General features: G+C 38.4%; 2 protein-coding genes across 4 annotated transcripts in view; one reads left to right on the top strand and one right to left on the bottom strand.

Annotated features, from left to right (window-relative positions):
* Nucleotides 1–13,471, bottom strand: part of GFM2 (GTP dependent ribosome recycling factor mitochondrial 2) — a 46,202-nt gene extending 32,731 nt beyond the window's left edge. For all 3 annotated transcript variants that reach the window (XM_082624123.1, XM_082624124.1, XM_082624125.1), the window contains exons 1-5: nt 13,307–13,471; nt 6,603–6,686; nt 5,296–5,380; nt 3,210–3,267; nt 2,654–2,751 (exon numbers count right to left, since the gene is read on the bottom strand). In XM_082624123.1, coding sequence (XP_082480249.1) covers nt 2,654–2,751; nt 3,210–3,267; nt 5,296–5,380; nt 6,603–6,662 — 301 coding nt within the window. In that variant the 5' untranslated portion in view covers nt 6,663–6,686; nt 13,307–13,471. The remainder of the gene's footprint in view (nt 1–2,653; nt 2,752–3,209; nt 3,268–5,295; nt 5,381–6,602; nt 6,687–13,306) is intronic.
* A 121-nt stretch (nt 13,472–13,592) lies between these two features.
* NSA2 (NSA2 ribosome biogenesis factor) lies at nt 13,593–21,182 on the top strand. Its single transcript, XM_082624138.1, has 6 exons — nt 13,593–13,728; nt 15,317–15,504; nt 15,595–15,745; nt 17,550–17,729; nt 19,544–19,736; nt 20,944–21,182. Exons 1-6 carry the CDS (start codon nt 13,726–13,728, stop codon nt 21,009–21,011), a joined length of 783 nt encoding a protein of 260 aa, XP_082480264.1. The 5' UTR covers nt 13,593–13,725; the 3' UTR covers nt 21,012–21,182.
* The last annotated feature ends 257 nt before the right edge of the window (nt 21,183–21,439 follow it).

Raw genomic sequence — 21,439 nt, 5'->3', positions numbered from 1 at the left:
TTGTAGCAGTATTGCCAGTTATTCACAATATAACTAACCGAGAAAACAAGCATCATTAAGAAGACAAAGACCAAATAACTAACCACAGGTTCTACATAAGGCAGTAAGTTTCTAAGACACTCAAAAAATAAAAATTTGCACAAAGATAAAGAACTTTATTTCCTATTACTATTATTTTAAAATATAAATTATTTATTTATTTATTGGCTCTGTTGGGTCTTCGTAGCTGCGCACGGGCTTTCTCTAGTTGCGGTGAGCGGGGGCTACTCTTCGTTGTGGTGCACGGGCTTCTCACTGCAGTGGCTTCTCTTTGTTGTGGAGAATGGGCTCTGGTCATGCGGGCTCAGTAGTTGTGGCTTGCGGGCTCTAGAGCACAGGCTCAGTTGTTGCAGCATAAAGGCATAGTTCCCTGCGGCATGTGGGATCTTCCCGGACCAGGGCTCGAACCCGTGTTCCCTGCATTGGCAGGCAGATTCCCAACCACTGTGCCACCAGGGAAGTCCTATTATTTCTTTATGATTACACATATGGCTAATAAAGTCAACCTTGAATCAACAAATTCTGCCACAATTTGGATAGTTTCTAGGCCTCTGGCCTGAACCAGAAAAAGAACCTCAAAACATATCTAGTTTATATGTGTGTGTGTGTGTGTGTGTGTGTGTGTGTGTGTGTGTATATATGTATCTAATATATATATATATTCCTAGACTAGTCAGATTCATAGGAAAAGAAAGTATAAGGGTGGTTTCCAGGGGCTGGGCAGAGGGGGCAATGGGGAATTGTTGTTCGATGGGCATATAGTTTGGGCTTTGCAAGATGAAAAAGTTCTATAGAATAGTTGCAAACAATGTGAATATACTCAACACTATTGAACTGTACACTTAGGGACAGTTAAGATGGTAAATTTTATGTTATGTGTTTTTTTACCACAATTAAAAAATAACTGTTTACTTGAAAATTGCCTGCGTCCACCTCATCTGGACCCTCGACTCAAGGATACACTCAGGGGATTTGAGGGAAGGATTCTAATCAGATTCGTGATACAAAAGAGGAAGCCTAACAATGTTCAGTGTTTTGCTGTCTGTTATTTCCCCATTTACACAGCAATAAATTCTATGAGAAATTCATGTGCGTATACATTTAGGAAACTATCATCATGAAGATTCTAATCGTGAGTGGTTTTCTCCTCTATAAATATTAAGTCTCAGCCAATTCCAAGGGTCTAGAGAAATGGGTCTCAATAGAGTGCATTTCAAAATCACTGTGGAGCTTTTGAAAAAGACAGTAATTTCTACTTCTGGTATTATGGACCTGATGACCTCCATGTCACATTTCAAAACAAACTGTTTCACCAGAGATAAAGAAAGGCACTTCATAATGAATAAAGGGTTGATTCATCAGAGAAATATAACAATCATAAGTGTATGTGAGTCAAATACAAGTTTCAAAATACGTGATGCAAAAATACAGACATCCAGGCCATACCCAGACATGCTGAATCTTAATTTTCAAAGTGGAGCTAGGGCACTGTTATTTAAAAACAAAACAAAACAAAACAAAACAAAATCTTTAAAAGATACATGGGCATTAAATGTGCAGGCCTGGTCAAGAACCACAGTTTTGGGACTTCCCTGGTGGTGCAGTGGTTAAGACTCCATGCTCCCAATGCAGGGGGCCCGGGTTCAAACCCTGGTCAGGGAACTAGATCCCACATGCATGCTGCAACTAAGAGTTTGCATGCCACAACTAAAGGAGCCGGTGAGCCGCAACTAAGGAGCCCTCAAGCTTCAACTAAAGAGCCCGCCTACCGCAACTAAGACCCAGCACAACCAAATAAATAATAAAATAAATAAAATTTAAAAAAAGAAGAACCACACTATAATAAAAAAGTAAATTCAAAACTTAGGTAAATTATACTATTACTGGGGGTTAAGGATTAATGAAATTCTTTCTTGTTCTGCATGGGAATTTGACTTCTGTTTAACTTTCTGTCTCTCTTCTCCTACAGCCCAGAAAACAAGTATGCCAACTGCATTGCTAGGCAACACACTTATAGAAAAAATAATTTCTGACTGGTAAACTACATCTGACCTGGGAAGAATTAATAATGAATTATAAATACCTACTGAAGATACATAGCTTTAGGCTTCCCTGAGTGGGGTATGGCATGCCCCTTGTGGGAAACCAGGAAGATGACCCATGGAGCTGTAACAAGAGATGCTCGTTCCTACGGGGCATGAGTCTTCTAAGCTAGGGTGGCTCCTGTGAATCTTGTTACCTTGCAACTAAGCTATCGCTTTTGGGTGGCCAAAGAAGACAGTTCCCACATAGCTATATGGACTGCTCTAAGAACTTCTATAGAAAGAAACATCTATTGCTGGTCTGCTGGTAAGCTATGTTTCCTGTCTCACAGCCTTCTGAGTAGACCAGTGCCAACCATAGCCCAAGATAGTCTTGTGAGTCTGATTGTTTAATTGAACCTAAAAAGACCCTTTGGTGAGTACTGTAACTACCTTAACTTTATGCTGTGGTTTAGACAGCAGTGCCTCCATGCCATACTCAAGGTCTCTAGGTTGACTTCTTAATCAAAATATTTTCCATTGATGCTTTTTCTAATGGGGGGGGCAGGGTGAGAGGAGGAATCCATTCTAACCTCCCAGTGATCTTGTGTATCCAGAATAATACAATATTCTTTCTGTGGTGGTAGTTTTTCCTGCATCAATATGAGCCATAATTCCAATATTACGGATTCTGTTTAAAAGGGGAAAAATTAAAAAAAGACGTGTATTATAAGGTGGACATTACTAAAATTGTAAAACCAAAATATCTATGCTGCACAAATTTCAAAGCTGGTTGGTATTTCAACAATTTATATAATGGTGTAAAAACTAGAAAAATGGAAAACATATCACTATCACATTACTCTGACAAAACAGCTAAGTAACAGAAGAGCTAACTACAATTTTGTGACTATCTTATATTTATTTCTATGAAAAGTGTGCTGTTGCTACATTAAAATTTTTTAGCATTGAATTGAGACAAGAAAATAGCTTTTAAGATACATACCAATATCTATTTATAGTTAATTAGCTAGGGCAGGAAGTTACAGAAATTAGAGCATTCACTAAATGCTGAATTAAGCCTGTGTGAAAAACCTGTAACTTTTCATGGCAGCCTATGGAAAAGACAATATCAATGACAGTACTTACTTAGCAATAGGAGGATTGATGATGGAATGAAGGGACTTGATATCATTTCCTATTAAACCTAATGGAAAGAGTGTTAAAATTGAACTGTTAAATTTAAAGAAAATTTCCTTTAATTTATAAATGAAAGGAATTAAAAGAATTTTAAGCAAATAGTAAAATTACTATTAAAGTAAATCCAATTAAAGTAAAATTCAAGCTAAATATAACACTCATTTACCTAAAATTTATTTTCTTGCCATCTCTAAAAAAAACCTGTGGATGACAATAAAACAAGATAAAATTTTTAAACATCAATTTCTAGACTATATCCTTAGAAAAATATAGATTTACCCCAATCTCTGCCACCTGCTACAATTCTATAATAGAAGTCTATAATAAATAGAATTTTAAAAGTACAATTAATGTTCAGAACAATCATCTTCAGGCACTAGTAGATCTTGAATCAAAAAAAAAAAAAAAAAAAGCACAGTCCTGTAAACCTACATTGTCAAGGCTTGAAGAGCAAAGAGTGATACTCATATCAGCTGAGAATGAGTTTTTGTACAGCTTGAGACCTACCTTCCCTCAGCAATTCCAAGGACATGATACCTATAAAGACAGCCTGGGAGGTATCACTGAATAGAAGCTACAATAATCTAATACTTGTAAAAGGCCAACTTGTAAAAACTAACAGTACTTCTGGAAAAAAAAAGTCCATAATGACTTAATCCATGCTTACCGTTTATTCTATTAATACTAAAGAAACAATTAAGTTACATTTATAAATTTAATTTATACCTTCCTGCTATTTAAACCAGTTCTCCCAAATTTCTATAATAAATTATGATGACTTCTGTTACATTTTGAAAACCTGATGGCAGTTTGAAGACTGAAAGATAATCTGTACTGCTATAGATAAATTTGTACAGGCAAAATATAGAAACCCAGATATACACCAATAATGCAGAACATTAAATTCACATGCCTTTACAAGTCACACAGACAACTGGTATTTTTACTCCATTATTCTCACATGACAAAGATGGTAATGAGAACAGCTACAGAATGAAGCTACAGGTGACCCTTGAACAACACAGGTGTGAAGTGTGTGGGCCCACTTATCCAAGGATCTTTTTCAATACATGCATGCTACAGTACACGATTTGCAGCTGGTTGAATCTGCACATGGAACTGCAGATGCGGTGGGCTGACTGCAGTTATATGAGATTTTCAACTGTTTGAGGGGTCAGCACCTGTAACCCCCTCATTGTTCAAGGGTCAACTGTAGTTTCACTAAGTCTCCCACATGCTTGCTTACTTCAAACACAAGAAGCACATTCAGAATTACAGCACAATTGACCTTTGAACAATCCGAAGGTTAGAAGTGCCAACACCTGTGCAGTCAAAAATCCAAGTATAACTTCACAGCCTGCCCTGTGCATACATCGTTCCTCTGTATCCTCAGTTCCACACGGGCAGATTCAAGCAACCGTGGATCACGTAGTACTGCAGTACCCATTTAGTGAAAAAATATAAGTGGACTCTTACATGGTTGAACTTATATCGAAGTTCAAATCTGTGTTCAAGGGGCAACTGTAGCCAGTTCCTCAGCCTTCAGGCTTTTAATAGCCATATTACCTAACCTAATCTATCCCAGATAAATATTAAACCAAACTACTCTTAAGAACCCTCAAAATAAATTATCCTGTTAAACCTCTATTAACAGAAAATACTTTTGTATAAAAACCAGAAATGAACTAGGAAAATCAACATTTTACAGCAAGAGCACCCTACAAGCAGACTCACCTGCTAAACCTCTGAGCCGACCCTTCCCTTTGCTCAGCTCATGAGGATGGACAGCAGATGAGGAACATAAGTCTACTGGTACTACCTCCTAGCATCTATCAGAATACTCCAACTCCTAATCATCTCAAGGAAAGAGCCAAGAAGTAAAAGGGAGCCACTGTTTCCAAAATGGTTGGAGACCCCTAATAAGGGAGAAGCTTGCAAATGAGAGACAGAGAGAGAGAGAGAGAGAGAGACAGAGAGAAAAGGGAGAAAGCAAGCAAGCAGTTTAAGTAAAATAAGAAGAATCTAACATTTGTACCTGGTAGGGAACTGTAATTTCTTCCAAGAAGCACATGTAGCCTTAATCTTTTTAGACTTGTTCTTATTTTCGAGGAACACATATTCTAGTGAGGAGAAAAAGAAACAACGTTAATTTTATTTGAGCATAACTTACTACTGTAGTTTTAACATCATAATTATGCTTTGAATCTCCATATAGTAGTCTCAATTTATTAACTCCAATTCTTTTAAAAAGTGACAACACAAAATTACACTACAATACAAAATAAGGATAAAATTAATACTGCTTGCTCTCTTGAGCTGACCTTAGATGATGGCTCTCCTAGACGTGCAGCATTAGCATCACAGGGATCTTATTTGAAAGACAAGTTCTCAGGACCCACTCCAGAGAAGAGAATCAGAAACTCTAGGGATAGCGTCCAACAATGTGTTTTAACAAGCCCTCCAGGTGATTCTGATAGCTGCAGTTTGAGAACGACCCTAAAGTTTCCAGAGAGCCAGAAAGGTTAAATAAGGTTGCTAACCCTGGATACCCCTTGGTTCTCCTTTAAGCCTATTAAGAGCTGGTGGGAGTCATGAACTCTGAAACCATTAGGTGTTTTCACCTAGATTTATAACAGCGGCTACATATCAGAATCACCTGGAGAGCTTTTAAAAAGGAAGGGAAGTTGGAGGAACTATAGCATTTTTAAAAGCTCCCCAGGTATCTTCTCCTAATATTCCCACATAGAGGTTGAATGTTCTCCATCGATTTATCCCTGGACCGCTAAATACACATTTAATGGCTGTCAATATATTTGGAATTGTAGTTAGTGTATGTAGTGATTTTGGGCTGCCACAATCTGCCTTTCATGATGTCACAGAATGCATACCTGGGCCTTCTGTATTATTTCTACATTAGTTACCAAGTTTCTGGCAATAAAACACTATTATTCTAAGCAAATATATTAAAAGTAGAGAAGAGACTCAAACTATTTAAATTTCTACTTCATAATGGCCAGGGTAAGACAGCATCACCTGTCACAGGGTGTACAGTCTGAAAGCATCAGAAATGAAAACGCTGAAGAAAAACTGTGCAACTCCTTGGGCTGCTAATGACCTCAAAAATGGAATACAGATAGTCTCAAAATGCTGCACAGGTGATTTTAAAGTAGCAAAATGAATTTATAGGCTAATGGTAAGGCATACTTCTTGTTGATTACAGGTTCCCCCATACCTCCTGTTAAGAAACTGTTGATATACTAGTCTATGAGATACACTAGACCTTTGGGGAAGTCAAGTAACTGAAGTTGTTGAAGTACATTTAATTTTACAAGAAAAACTTACGTTAATGTGCAAGCTGGATATTTTCTTACGATTCACTGCAAATATCCTCAGATTGGACATCTTGGACCTCTAAACTGTTATTCTCTGAAAAAGAAATATACAAAATTACAAAACTAAATTTATGTATTACATGTAAGACATATGTAAGTAAGGCAAATGTAATATATTAGGTAAAAATGTATTACTTTTAAAAAGTAGGAATAATATTTGTAGCTATCAAAAAGAAAATGCGTAATTCAGAAAATGAAAGCTCAAACTAAACATGAGAATATGGTCCCTTATTTTTTCAATATCCTTTAACTCTTCAAGAAGGATATGAAGAGGGACTTCCCTGGCGATCCAGTGGTTAAGACTTCGCCTTCCAATGCAGGGGGTGCAGGTTCAATCCCTGGTTGGGGGAGCTAAGATCCCACATGTCTGGAGGCCAAAAAACCAAACATAAAACAGAAGCAACATCTTAACAAATTCAATAAAGACTTTAAAAATGGCCCACATCAGGGCTTCCCTGGTGGCACAGTGGTTGAGAGTCCACCTGCCGATGCAGGGGACACGGGTTTGTGCCCCGGTCCGGGAAGATCCCACATGCCGCGAAGCGGCTAGGCCCCTGAGCCTGCGCGTCCGGAGCCTGTGCTCCACAACGGGAAAGACCACGTACCGCCAGAAAAGAAAAAAAAAAAAGGTCCACATCAAAAAAATCTTAAAAAAAAAAAAGAAAAAAGAAAGATATGAAGATACTGTAGAAAAAGATACACTGAAATTACAAAAATATATCATACCAACCAAAAAGCACTTTTATGTAAAAATAAAAAACAGAATTAAGTATAGAAAGGTAAGCATCTACATGTTAACTTGGTAATTTCTCACTGATAGTATAAGTTTTTGGTTTATTTGTATATTGATTTTCCTAATATATTGATTTACCATATTTGTATATTGATTTACCATAAATATGTAAATATGTATTTCTACCATGTAAAAAATATACAGAAGTAAATCCTCTTCTTCTATAATCACGGAAACTAAGCATCTTTAGTTTAAAAACGTTTACTAAATATTCACGATGCATCAAGGACACTCTCAAAGCTATGAGAAATGCATGGAGGTATATGAGACAGGGGGGTGGGCAACAAGTAAACAGAAAAGGTTAAACCACTGTGCACCATGTTATGTAAGAAGGCATGTCAAAACTTATTATTATTCCTCCTAAATCTGCTCCTTTCTGTATCTTAAGACAACACTACCCTTATTTAGGAAGTCACCAAGTCCTTTTGATTTTATTTCCTAAATATATCTTGAATCCATTCCCCCTTCTTCATTTCCAATGCCAAAGTTCAGAATGTTTGCAAAATCATGCATGTTAGATCCATTCTAAAACAGAACAATGGATTCTACCATAACAGAATACAAAAAGCTCACTAATATGGTTTGATCCCACACTGCAACTAACCTTTGAGAAACCATCACTTGTCAAAACCTGGTATAACATCTAAGACGGTCCACAATTTTCTGAAAAGACTATTAAAATACTCCTCCTTTTCCCAACCACATATATGTATGCTGCTAGATATTCTTCAGACACTTCAACCAAACATTTTACAAATATATATACAGTAACATAATAAATACAGAAGCAGATGTAAACTGTTTTCTGTTAAGCCAGGCATTAAAAAGACTTGCAAAATTATAAAGCAATATAAAACACTCTTCAAACAAAATCATTTTTGTTTTTGAAAATATAGATATTTTTCATAAAAGTATATTATTACATTGATATTTAATGGTTTATTATTTTTAATGAATTATTAAAACATTTTAAAGATTTGTTTTCATTTCTGGTATTTGAATATCAATTACAACCCATACAAACAAAACTGCTCATTCTGACTCGTTTTTAAGAGTGTGAAGGGTTCCTACAGACCAAAACAATTTTTTTTTTGGCAGTACGCCGGCCCCTCACTGTTGTGGCCTCTCCCGTTGCGGAGCACAGGCTCCGGATGCGCAGGCCCAGCGGCCATGGCTCACGGGCCCAGCCGCTCCACGGCATGTGGGATCTTCCCGGACTGGGGCACGAACCCGTGTCCCCTGCATCGGCAGGCGGACTCTCAACCACTGCACCACCAGGGAAGCCCTAGACCAAAAATTTTTTAAACTTATTCCAGCACTGTGTTTCTTAGGTGACTGCCCATGATTATTTTACGTTATAAGTAAAAAAACGAAAAACAAAAACTAAACAAATGTTAGAAACAATAGCCAACAAAATCTGTGATCTTGTAGTGTTGCTTATGATGAAATTATTTACATAAAAATGTGAATTTAAGGAAAAATATTAAGTAATTAATAGCTCAGGTAATTCAGTTGTCAGTCTTAAAAAAGTAGTACTCAGATCACTTAAGTGGGAAACACTGCTTGAATCCATTCTTAACACATACCTTTCAAGTAAACAACCTCATCTTGTCAATTCCCTACTTAAAAACCTGTAAAAGTTCTTAATACAACAAATTCTGTCCCTAACTACCTTCACAGCCTTGTGCTCTCCTACTCCCTACTCTATTCCAGGAGCTCTAGCCAAAATTCCTCTAAAACACTGCACTCTAACACCTTTGCATGTAATGGTGCCACTGTCTGAAAGCAGTCCTCAAATTCCCAAAGCCACACACCTGGCAAATTTCTATTCAGTATTCAAGCCCCAACTTGGAAGCTTTTCCTAATCTCCTACAAAGTTTTAATACTACCTTGTCTGTGTTTTCATAACACTTGGAACTTATATTTACTCATGACAAATATGGTATTTCCACATTATCACCACTACTGGGAGCTCCCCAAAAGGTGGGATTTTCTACCAGCAGCCTAGCACAATTCCTCAAACATCCTTTTGACCTATAAAGTCATTTAGGGCCCGCCACTGATTTTCTTCTTCCCCATGGCTCAATGATTTTCAACAAAAATGGTTTCCTACTGGTACTATCAAGTGAGTTATTCTACAAGGCCCAGACCTCCTTAGGCCTTGGACAACACATAAGCATAACCAAGCAGGGCCCTATGGGCCCGTCCCAGAACAGACTCCTCTCCCATGTCCTCTGTTTGCCTCTTGTCTGTAGAAAAACTTTAGTCTCCTAGGGCTTCCCCAAGTTCCAAAGAATAAATTTAATAAGAGAAGTGAGAAAGTGCAGAAATAAAACAGTCAAACAAGACAAAATAATAATAGTTTAGCCATTAAACAAAGTCAAGGACCTTTAGTTCCTCCTAAAGGGCTACAGATAATATTCTAAGCCATGTCCTTTGAGTTATTTTGCAGATACTGAAACCCCCACCAGGTGGAAGAAGTTAACTATATGCTGCCCGCAAGCATGTAGACCCCAGAACCGTTGGAACCAAAAGGTTGATGATGTTGACTCCCGACTATCTCACCACCAACCAGTCAGAAGAGTGTCCATGAGATGATCACACACCCCACAATCCCCCTCCCTCTCCCTATCTTTAAAACCTTTCCCTGAAAGCCTTTGGGGAGTTTGGGTCTTTTAAGCACTAGGCTCCTTGCTTGGTGCCCTGCAATAAGCACTGCAGTTTCCTTCACCACAACCTGGTGTCAGTAGACTGGCTTTATTGCGCTCAGGCAAGTGGACCCAAGCCTGGTTTGGTAACATAAGTACTCACTAAAAACTGTGACACCTGATGGTATAAAAATGGCAAGTAATGAGAAAAAACAGGTAAATACCCATTCTACCTTATCAACAAGTTACACAACAAATAAAAGAATCCATGGACTATTTAAAAAAAATCAGTAGACTATCACGCCTGTAAGGCTTAATACACAAAAACAGGAATCACGGGACACTAAAGTACAATCACAACATACATTAGCATAAAAGCACAAATGAAGATGATGTTGCTGAGGATAAAGTAATGTAGGAAAAGAGATTCTAAAGCATCAGGTTAAAATAGTCTGTTTGCATATGGTATTTGTTACCGTACTTAGTAATTTTTCCTAAATTAGAAACTTCAATTTAGATTTGTGTCATATTCACTGTTTCTTAAAAAAGTATCAAATATGAATTAAGCCAATATGTTCATTATTGATTAATGTCAATCCCTAATGTCATCTTTGCTCTTTTTCTCTTTATATTGAATAGATCATCTCAAGCTATCTATGTAAACATTCATTTTCACTACAGAATTTATGTCACAAGTTCTAAAACAAGCTATTTATCTAAATTTTAGAAATTAGTCCTAGCCTTTAACTTCATTCAAGGAAAAAGCTTGGCAAATCAACTTTTTTTTTTTTTTTTTTTTGGTGGCACGCGGGCCTCTCACCGCTGTGGCCTCTCCCGTTGCAAAGCACAGGCTCCGGACGCGCAGGCCCAGCGGCCATGGCTCACGGGCCCAGCCGCTCCGCGGCACGTGGGATCCTCCGAGACCGGGGCACAAACCCGTGTCCCCTGCATTGGCAGGCGGACTCTCAACCACTGCGCCACCAAGGAAGCCCGCAAATCAACTTTTACTTGCTAAAAACAAATGCTCAGTAAAGATACTCTTAAATTGAGGTCAACTGGACTGAAAAAGCCCCTTCCAATTCCCTGTTCATCTAACATTCATTGGAGCAACACAAGGAGTTGATTATTGGAAACATGAAAATGAGTAACACATGATCCCTATCCTCAAGAAAAACATTAGGTTTAACAATCCTGCATATCACAATAACAAACATTTCATTCATAATACTTTCTGCATGGCTCTTACTACTGTACCTGTTCTTCCTCTTTAACACAAATAAGCTTAATTTTTTAACACCATGCAATTTATAAAGCAGCTCTCACATCTCCTGGCTTATTCTTCTAAACTATACCAATAAATACTGTCAAAGTTTCATACAGATCAAAGGAATACATTTTTATGATTCTGACTGCCAAAATGCAAAGACTGAGTATCTAGTATATACTTGTAGATGCACTAAAGTAGTGATGATACCCAACTTGGCTACTGCCAGTCACATAGGAAGAAATTTTTTAAGAGACCTTTTTGCTGACATTGATCAGTTTAGGCCATTTTTATCCCACAATCACAGCTGAAAGAACAAATGATAACCAACATAGCAATGACTTTGCCTCGTCTATTTCACACAAATCAAAATGTGACTATTGCTTAACCTCTAAAACATTTATTTTCTATTTCTGATTCAGAAGGGAAAAGGGCATTATGGCTTTGAGAGTTGTAAATGAAAAAACATGAGTTCACAATGTAAACAAACCTATTAAATTCTACAAACTGACAGGAAACAGGGTAAATCTCACAATGTTAAGCAAAAGAAACCAACACAAAAAAGTTCATACTATATGATTCCAATTATGTCAAGCTTAAAACAGGCAAAACTAATCCATTCTGTTAGAAGTCAGGACAGTGTGTACCCTTGGGAATGACAGTTACTAGAAAAAGGCACGAGGAGGGCTTCTCAGGTGCAGGTAATTTCTTGATTTGGGTGCTGCTTATACAGGTATATTCAGGTTTTGAAGAATCCACTATGAACGTTCATCTACAATATGCATTTGTCTGCCTGTCATAATTATAACACATCAATAAAGTCTTTTTAAAACTCTCCATAAACATTTAATTATACCAGAAATGTCAAGTGGGCCCTTTACTTGTGGTGGAAAACGCCAGACTAGGCTTTACAGTCAGAGGACTTGCTGGAGCCCCAAGTCTTCTGTGATCTCTGACAAGTCACTTCAAATATGAGCCTGTCTTTTCATCTATCACATCACAGGATCCACATGAGAAGTAAATTCAATCATCAACAAGAATTTATTGTGTCTACCACTACCTTCTAAGTAATGGGGTTAAAAGTAGTGAACAAAAAACAATCCAACAATCCCTTCCCTCATCCTGTCCCTATCCTAATCAGTGGATACAAACAATAAACAAAATAAATAAATAAAATACATAGCATCTGCTATGGTGACAGGTGCTACAGAGAAGAATTAAGCAGGGAAGGGGAACTGGGGCAGTAGTAACTATAAAAAAGGAGCTCATGAAGGTCTCAATAAAACAGTGACCTGAATCAGGTGAGGAAGGCAATACCAGGGGGAAGTGTATCCCATAATTTACTGTACTTGAAAATATACAAACGCTAGTTAGAATTAGTTCCGGTTTTAAAGGAAGTAAGTCCCATTAGAAGATGAAGCCTTAAAAAACAACTGCCTCAAATCCAAGCTCTAAGACTTAGGGAGACGAATAACAATGACGTTCCAGACCGTGAGGGTAATTAAGGGAACTTCAACGACCGTACATTAGAATGTAAAACCAACAGCTTTCCTCAGTACCACTAGAGGACCACTAGATGCAAATCCACTCGGCACCGTCCTGGGCACCAAAAGGCCTCAGGAGTTTCAGGAATTAGTCCGGAAAAACAGGACGTTGTCTTTCTTTTCTGACAGCTATGAAGGCCCAGTAATTTACTTTCCTCTACAGTAAGTTTTCATTCCTCTGCATCCTTCTCAATCGTGCACACGTAACACACGGTGACAGGAACCAAGACCAGTCGCTCTCGCCAAAGGCGAGAGAGAAAGGCCCACACGTGGGCGGACACCGAGGTGAGGGGGCGGGAGGCCCTGCAGTCCTCGTGCTTGCCTGGCTGTAGCATCCTGGAAGGTCGCCAGTGGCCATCGTGGGCCTAGGCACGCGGGAGTCACACGGCGCGGCCCCGTACCCACCTGGCACTTGGTCGCATTCCGGAGGCCGGCTTTTTCTCCGCCGGGCTGGTGAGAGCCGAGGTGCGGGCTGCACCCTACAGTGCAAAGGCCTCACGTCGCGACGCCCTACCTCGGAGAACGCCCTACCCGTGAGCAGAACTTACGTTTTCTTCCCTCTGCCTCCGGCGACGCCGCTTTTCACCACTTCCGGCGGTGCCCCACTCAAAAGCCGCCGGCCGGCAACGTCTGTCCTTCTAGCTGAAAGTGGAGAACGGAGGCTCGGAACGGCTGTGTGGCGGTTTCTCTGGAGTCGGTCGAGTTACAAGCGTCCCTTTCCTGTCGCTGGCGGCGCGGAGTCGGCTCGTGGGTCTCTAAGACCGGAAAATTGAGAGCTTCTTCACGCCCCGGCGGCTGCACCCGGTGGCTCGGCGGCCGTCACCATGGTGAGGAGGTCGCCTCGGGAGCTCGCCACTTAGGGCGTCAGAGGTGGCGGGGCCTGGGGGCCCAGGGGCGCTGGGGTTAGCGGTGAGGGGTGGTAGGCGGAAGTGAGGTGCAGTTGAGGGAATGAGAGTGGGGTGCGCTTCGAGGAGTGAAAACAACTTCAGTCTTGGGCCATAGAGTGGGGTATTTGCCCGAGCACAGGCTTTTGGAGCCAGACAGGTTTCACTCTGTTGGATTCCTGGCTTCGCCCAAAGTTGTGTGACTGTCAGTGCCAGAGCCTAGTGGTAACTCCATACCGTAGGCTTTAATCCCGCATCAGTCCTCATCTCTGCCGAGGAAACCGAAGGTATGCCCTGCCACCGGCCAAGCAGCTAATGAATTGCAGAGCCGGGCTTATAGCCCAGATCTGACTGCCAGACCCTTTGTCTTTCTACTACATGTCTAATCTCTGTTTCTCTGCAAAGTGGCATTCCACATACCTTTTTCATGGTTGCTGCCAGGTGTATGTGATAGCAGTTGAAAACACCACACATGATACCTAGTACCTTGTTGATTGTTACATAGCGTTATTCTTCGTGCTGGAGTTGGCTTTACACCGTTGTTTTATTTTTGTAGTCTTAAAGTACAAATAGACTGGGGCCGAGTGTTTAAAATAAAACAATACTGGCGTGTAAGATAAAACAGGCACTTAAAAAGCAAAAGGGAATCCCATACATTGCTCATGAAACGCAAAATAGTATAGCCACCTTGAAAACAGTTGGGCATATGTCCACACAAAGACTTATATGCAAATGTTTATTCACTAAGAACTGGAAACAACCCAAATATCCATCAACTGGTAAACGAATAAACAAACGGTGGTATATCCATAAAATTACTACTTGTCAAAAGAAATGAAGTATGGATACGTGCAACAACATAGGAGAATCTCAGAAGCCTTATGCTAAGTGAAAGAAGCTAAATGCAAAAGGCTACATACTGTAGATTCCATTTACATTTCATTCTGGGAAAGGCAAAAGTAGAACAATAGATACCAGATTGGAGATGGAAAAAGAGGATTGACTTCAAAGGGGAACTTTCTGGGGTGTTGGAAATATTCTCAATTTTGATTGTGGTTACAGAGCTGTGTAGCTTGTCAAAACTTACAACTATATTTACACCTAAGAAGGGCACATTTCATTGTATGTATGTAAATTATACTTCAATAAAACTGAGTAAAATGTTAAATTTTTAAAAAGTATGATGATGATATTGAAAGACCAGATTATCGATGTTCAGAAGAGAGAGATCCTAGAATCAGATCGTCCCTTTTGTGGTCCAGTGGATTTTGGACAGTTCTCTTCAATGAACAGTAACTTTCACTGAGTTTATCACAGATGTAAATCCTGATGCCTCATATCATTCAGGATCAAAATTTATTTAACTTACATCATGTGATTAGGCTTAATAGTGCAAGAGTTATTTAATCAAGTGAGCAGTGGATGACCTAGGACCTTCTATACTTTATATGCTACTCAAAAGAAAGCATTTTAGAATAATTCTGTCAGTGATTTTTTTTAAATTAAAGTAACACTTCTTGCATCGTTATAGCCACAAAATGAATACATCGAGTTACACCGTAAGCGCTATGGATATCGTTTGGATTACCATGAGAAAAAGAGAAAGAAGGAAGGTCGAGAGGCTCATGAACGTTCAAAGAAGGCAAAAAAAATGATTGGTCTGAAAGCTAAGCTCTACCATAAACAGCGCCATGCTGAGAAAATACAAATGAAAAAGACGTAAGTGATCATTTATTTGTTGTACCAAGTTAGTCTTTTGAGTAATAATTATTAAAACCAATAATCCTGAATCTTTTTCATTTTTGGTAGTATTAAGATGCATGAAAAAAGAAACACCAAACAGAAGAATGATGAAAAGACTCCGCAAGGAGCAGTACCTGCATATCTACTGGACAGAGAGGGACAGTCTCGAGCTAAAGTACTTTCCAATATGATCAAACAAAAACGAAAAGAGAAAGCGGTAAGCAATAAAAATTGAAGTCTTTATTTTTGTTGCCGTTGTTCAGGAGAATTACTTAAATACATATTTGAGGTTCTTAGTTTTGTTTCTTCAGTTAAATGGAAAAATGAAGTCCAACTATTCCCATTATTTAGATGTTGAAGTCTTTGTAAATTTCACTTTATATAAAATGTTTAAGTAATAAAAAATGTGCTTTCTCACCATGAGAACATTCAACAGGATTTAAAATTTTTTTTTAGAATGCCATGCGTCTTTAGTTTTAAAAAATTATTTAAAACAGCTTCTTATACTTGACAACTCCTAATGTTGTGCTGTTGTGGAGAAGGATACAACTGCTTCTTGTTTTTGCTGCCCTGCAGTGCCAAAACTGGTTAAAAAGTAGAATAGTGGAAAGCATCCTAAGTGATTTGACTTAGATAAAAATTGAGCAATTAAAAAAAATAAATACTTCTGGGTTGCACTTGGTGTCAAATTAAGTTAAATTCTGCTAAAAGCAGAGAAAAAGACATAGATACTATTTTTAAACACCTGTGGATAGATTGACAGAAATCTGGGTATCAGCAGAATATGCAGTGTCTGCATTTAAAGAACTTAGTCTCCAGATTGGATTTTTTAAATCTTATTGCTTATTTTTTGATATGTAAGTATCAAAATTAGAATGGTAGAACTTTAGCACCAAAAGAAACTTTAGAGATTATCTACTTAACCCCTCTTCATTTTACAGATGAAGAGACTGGAACCTAGGAGGTTGTAAATCACTCTTCACAGGAGCTTATCTGTGAAATGGTAGAGTTGCTTCTAGAACCTGTGCCCTTAGTGATAGGTCCAGAATTCTTTCTGCTGCCTTGCACTGCTTCCATTTTTTCATAGAATCTGCATTCTAGGGAGGTACAAAATATGGGGTGATGATTTCGTCTTACTAGTAATCTAAAAATCCATTCAAGGTAGAAATATAAAGATATGTTAAGAGGTGGAGACAGTTTACAATAGTCAGGACATGGAAGCAACCTAAGTGTCCATCGACCGATGAATGGATAAAGAAGATGTGGCACATATATACAATGGAATATTACTCAGCCATAAAAAGAAATGAAATTGAGTTATTTGTAGTGAGGTGGATGGACATAGAGACTGTCATACAGAGTGAAGTAAGTCAGAAGGAGAAAAACAAATACCGTATGCTAACACATATATATGCAATCTAAAAAAAAAATGGTTCTGAAGAACCTAGGGACAGGACAGGAATAAAGATGCAGACGTGGAGAGTGGACTTGAGGACACAGGATGGGGGAAGGGTAAGCTGGGATGAAGTGAGAGAGTGGCATGGACATATATACGCTACCAAACGTAGAATGGCTGGCTGGTAGGAAGCAGCCGCATAGCACAGGGAGATCAGCTCAGTGCTTTGTGACCACCTAGAGGGGTAGGGTAGGGAGGGAGACGCAACAGGGGGGGGATATGGGGATATGTGTATATACCTATGGCTGATTCACTTTGTTATATAGCAGAAGCTAATGCACCATTGTAGAGCAATTATACTCCAATAAAGATGTTAAAAACAAGAAAAAGGTGGAGACAGTCTTCCAGTTTTACCCTATTAACTATTTAGTAGTAAACTTAACTAGTTCCAATTAATTTCAGGCTTGTGAGGAGACAGTGCAGATCTCTAGAAAAAAATTGAGCCAAAATGTTGTTGGTTAAACAAAAAAGTGAATCTACTACTTTGTACAACTAAAAAATATTTGACTTTTTATTCTCATTGTCTTTTACTAACAATATAAATTTTAACTGTGGTCTGTTTTAGGGAAAATGGGAAGTCCCTCTGCCCAAAGTTCGTGCCCAGGGAGAAACAGAAGTATTAAAAGTTATTCGAACGGGAAAGAGAAAGAAGAAAGCCTGGAAGAGGATGGTTACTAAAGTTTGCTTTGTTGGAGATGGCTTTACTCGAAAACCACCTAAATATGAAAGATTCATTAGGCCAATGGTAAGACCCTGCTAGAGTGCAGTGGCTTAAATATCAGTTCCTATGTTAAACTGGATAAAGTACTTGACAGTTTCCTGAAATTCCTAAAACTGATAGAAAAGAACAGGTTGAAAGATGTTTTTAGGCTATTTTTGTTATTTTAAGTTATTGATGGAATTGGTTAGCACTCTTCCACTACTGTCAAGAATCTTGTCTTCAGCTTCATAGGAGATTTGAGATGAAAAAGAATTTTCATTACAGGGATTGTCAGTGAATCTTGACTTTTAAATATGACATATTAGAATCTTCATTTTCCAGTCATTTTACTCATTGAGCAAGTGATCTACTGTGTGCCTGACGCTTGTCTTTGAGAACAGTTAGAAAATGAGTACAATTGTTTTTTTCAAGAGTTAATTCCAGTTTAGTAAGGGAAGTATCTTAATGCTTTTGAAAATACTTAGTATGCAGTCATTGACAAAAGAGAATATTAAAATGGGACTTTAATTTCTGTTGCCAGCAGTGATGGCCAAAACCAGTCTCCTCTCCACCTCCCCAAATACAATTGAAGATATATTTCTGCAGAATCCCTTTAAACAGAATGAATTAATCTGCCCACTGGATACCAGCCTGCTTACAAAAACAAAGAGGGGAAAGTTGGCAGTGTTACTCTAGCTGTCAACCTGAATAATTTTCAATGAATTAAAATGTTGTCAAACAGCCTGCTTCTATTTAAAAAAAAAAAAGTTCTACTGGAACACAGCTGTGCCTGTTCATTTACATATTGTCTATGGCTATTTTTTTCTACAGAGTTTGAGTACAGTATTTGTAACAGAGACCATGTGGCCTGCAAAGTCTAAAATAAGAGCTTCACTATATGGTTATTTACAGAAAATGTTCACCCATCCCTGGATTCCATCATGGACTCCCCTTATTTTGATTGTATATTCATAATCTTCTAAATATATTTTGGTAATCTTAACAAGTCCTACAGGGAGAGAATATACTAGTCAAGCGGTTCTAGGCTTTCTGTAGTTTGGCAGGTACATTTCTTATTGTGAATTAATCATATGGCATTCTGAATGTTATGTAAGCTTGACTAATGAGTCTGTTACTAAGAATTTGATTTACTGTCATTTGCCCCCTTCTCCCCATACAGGGAAAAATCAAATTTAAGAGATTGCAAAGTGTTGTGGCTTCTAAAGTGCCTTCACCCCAGAAGACCGTATCTAGGTGACTAGGTGAACCTGGTCTCTGTAACAGAGATCTCTCTGGGCTCTCTCCAGTTTTTGACCAGTAGTAACCATCAACTCAAAGAAAGCTGACAATCTTTCATCATGGAAGGTGGCTGAAGTATACAGACTTGGAATCAAGATACTTAAGTTTGATTCCATCCTCACACTATGTAGCCTGGGAACAAGTTATTTAACCTGCTGATCCTTGTTTTTATCGTTTAAAAAAAAATAGGGAGAGTTGTAAGGCTATCATGTTTAAATGGTGCTGTTTGTGAGCTCTAGCATAGTGCCTGGCATGTAGCAAGTCCTCAGGAAGTATAGATAACTGGACAGGAGAAAATCTGAATATGACGCTAGGTAGCTGTTCCGTGGTGAAAACTTTTCAGAAGTATGTGTTTGGGTTTTTCCCCCACATACTTTTCTTGTTACCTATCAGGTTTTTAGTCTTGTAGAATTAATTCTAAGTATTTTCTTCGATGCCTTAAGATTAGACGTTCAATCCTTTTGGGGCGGGGTGGGGAGACAATTGGAAAAGATAAGCAAGAAGGATCAATATTCATCACTAACATTTTCGACTCAACATTCTTGTGTTTGACTTACTAGGGATTACGTTTTAAGAAGGCCCACGTAACACATCCTGAACTGAAAGCCACCTTCTGCCTGCCAATACTTGGTGTGAAGAAGAATCCCTCATCCCCACTATATACAACTTTGGGTGTTATTACCAAAGGTACTGTTATTGAGGTGAACGTGAGCGAGTTGGGCCTAGTGACACAAGGAGGCAAGGTCATTTGGGGTAAGTACAGTTTTGAATATGGGTCTGCTAATGTTATCCTAAGATAGAAAGAAGTCTTTAAGTTGACATAAAGTGCAGAGCAAATTTTAATGCAGTTAAACTTTATGTGAATCAGATTTAAATCTTTAGGAAGAACACTGTAGAGAGTTATGAATGCAGTTCTTCTTTAGTTTACTGGTTTCAGTTACATAAGGTTTACTACATCGCTAGATATTTTTTTGATGCTTTTTATTTAAAAAGATATGAGAAAAGCAGATGGGAAATTGTAACTGAAAAATATTGGAAGAAAATAAATTGACCACAAATGGGGGAAGGGAGGCAGACAGCAAACATTGTAGCCACACTATTTCAGTAATAATTAAAACCTGAAATATGTCATGCAACAATTTTAAATTCTTTTCTTCATTTTCTTAGTTTTCTGCTTTCAGTACCCAGATATTTCTAAACTTTAATGTTCTTTGAAACATTGTTTGAAACTGTATAGTTTCTTGATTGAATCTTCAATGAGTCATTGGCACATACTTCATGTTAGTTGACCTCGGTTGTTAGTTTTTTTAAAAAATAAATTTATTTATTTTTGGGCTGCGTTGGGTCTTTGATGCTGTGGGCGGGCTTTCTCTAGTTGTGGTTAGCCGGGGCTACTCACTGTGGTGGCTTCTCCTGTTGCGGAGCACGGGCTCCAGGCGTGTGGGCTTCGGTAGTTGGGGCACGCGGGATCAGCAGTTGTGGCGCACAGGCTTAGTTGCTCTGCGGCATGTGGGATCTTCCTGGACCAGGGCTCAAACCCGTGTCCCCTGCATTGGTAGGCGAATCTCAACCACTGCGCCATCAGGTAAGTCCCTTGACCTCGGTTTTAAAATAGGTTAAATTGATTTGAAACTTAGTTAATACTTGATGCTTTTTCCAGTAAGGATTCTGTGGAAAAGGAGCAATGCTCAGGTCAATCCATAAAGGCTTGTTAATATAACATAGTAACAGAATGGAGCTAGCCACCATTTATAAAAACAATATTTATATAAAAATTGTATGAAGAACTCAAGCTTGGTCTTGAGTGATTTCATTTTATAAAATCTCATTTATACCACTGTCGTCCATTTTTTCTTTCTTAAAAGTGGTAATTGTAAATAATTTGGGCAAAGATTATATGTATTCTTCAAAGGTAATTTTTATTAGCTAACATCCCTCCTTTTTGTTTTGTTTTCCTTAGGAAAATATGCCCAGGTTACCAACAATCCTGAAAATGACGGATGCATAAATGCAGTCTTACTGGTTTGACAGCAGATACATACAAATAGCTCCTTATAATTATTGAAGACTACACACCAATCAGGAAACCATTACTCTGATATTTCTGAATACTACCAATCAGCCTTACATGTCTGCAGTCATCGAGAAAACTATTTATTCTATTGTTTAAAAAAGATTAAAATGGCCTAGTTTTACAAATTGGGCTTTTGCGTCTGTTTAGCGTTTAGATGTTCATAAAATTGCATGATTAAAAAATCAATTATAGAAATATCCTACTTCATCAGTGTCTGCATTAATAAGTGGTACGAAGCAGTGTAGATCCGTCATTATTAGAAAAGCCAGTGCAGTCGAAAACACATTTTATCAAAGGTTTGTGCACACTTAACTGTGAGGAATGGGCCACGAAACTTTTTGTCACATCTAAGACCTTACCTGAGGTCTCCTCCTCCTCACTG

Source organism: Mesoplodon mirus (genome assembly GCF_964341445.2).
Source record: "Mesoplodon mirus genome assembly, chromosome: 5".
Lineage (NCBI taxonomy): Eukaryota > Metazoa > Chordata > Mammalia > Artiodactyla > Ziphiidae > Mesoplodon > Mesoplodon mirus.
Note: the sequence above shows the minus strand (reverse complement) of the source record. Positions and strands in the feature narration are given on the sequence as shown.

Bases quoted from the DNA above. Each gene is read 5' to 3' on its own strand.
- NSA2 (XM_082624138.1), top strand. The intron at 17,730-19,543 runs GTAAGACCCTGC...TTGACTTACTAG, and splicing joins AAAGATTCATTAGGCCAATG to GGATTACGTTTTAAGAAGGC. The intron at 19,737-20,943 runs GTAAGTACAGTT...TGTTTTCCTTAG, and splicing joins AGGAGGCAAGGTCATTTGGG to GAAAATATGCCCAGGTTACC.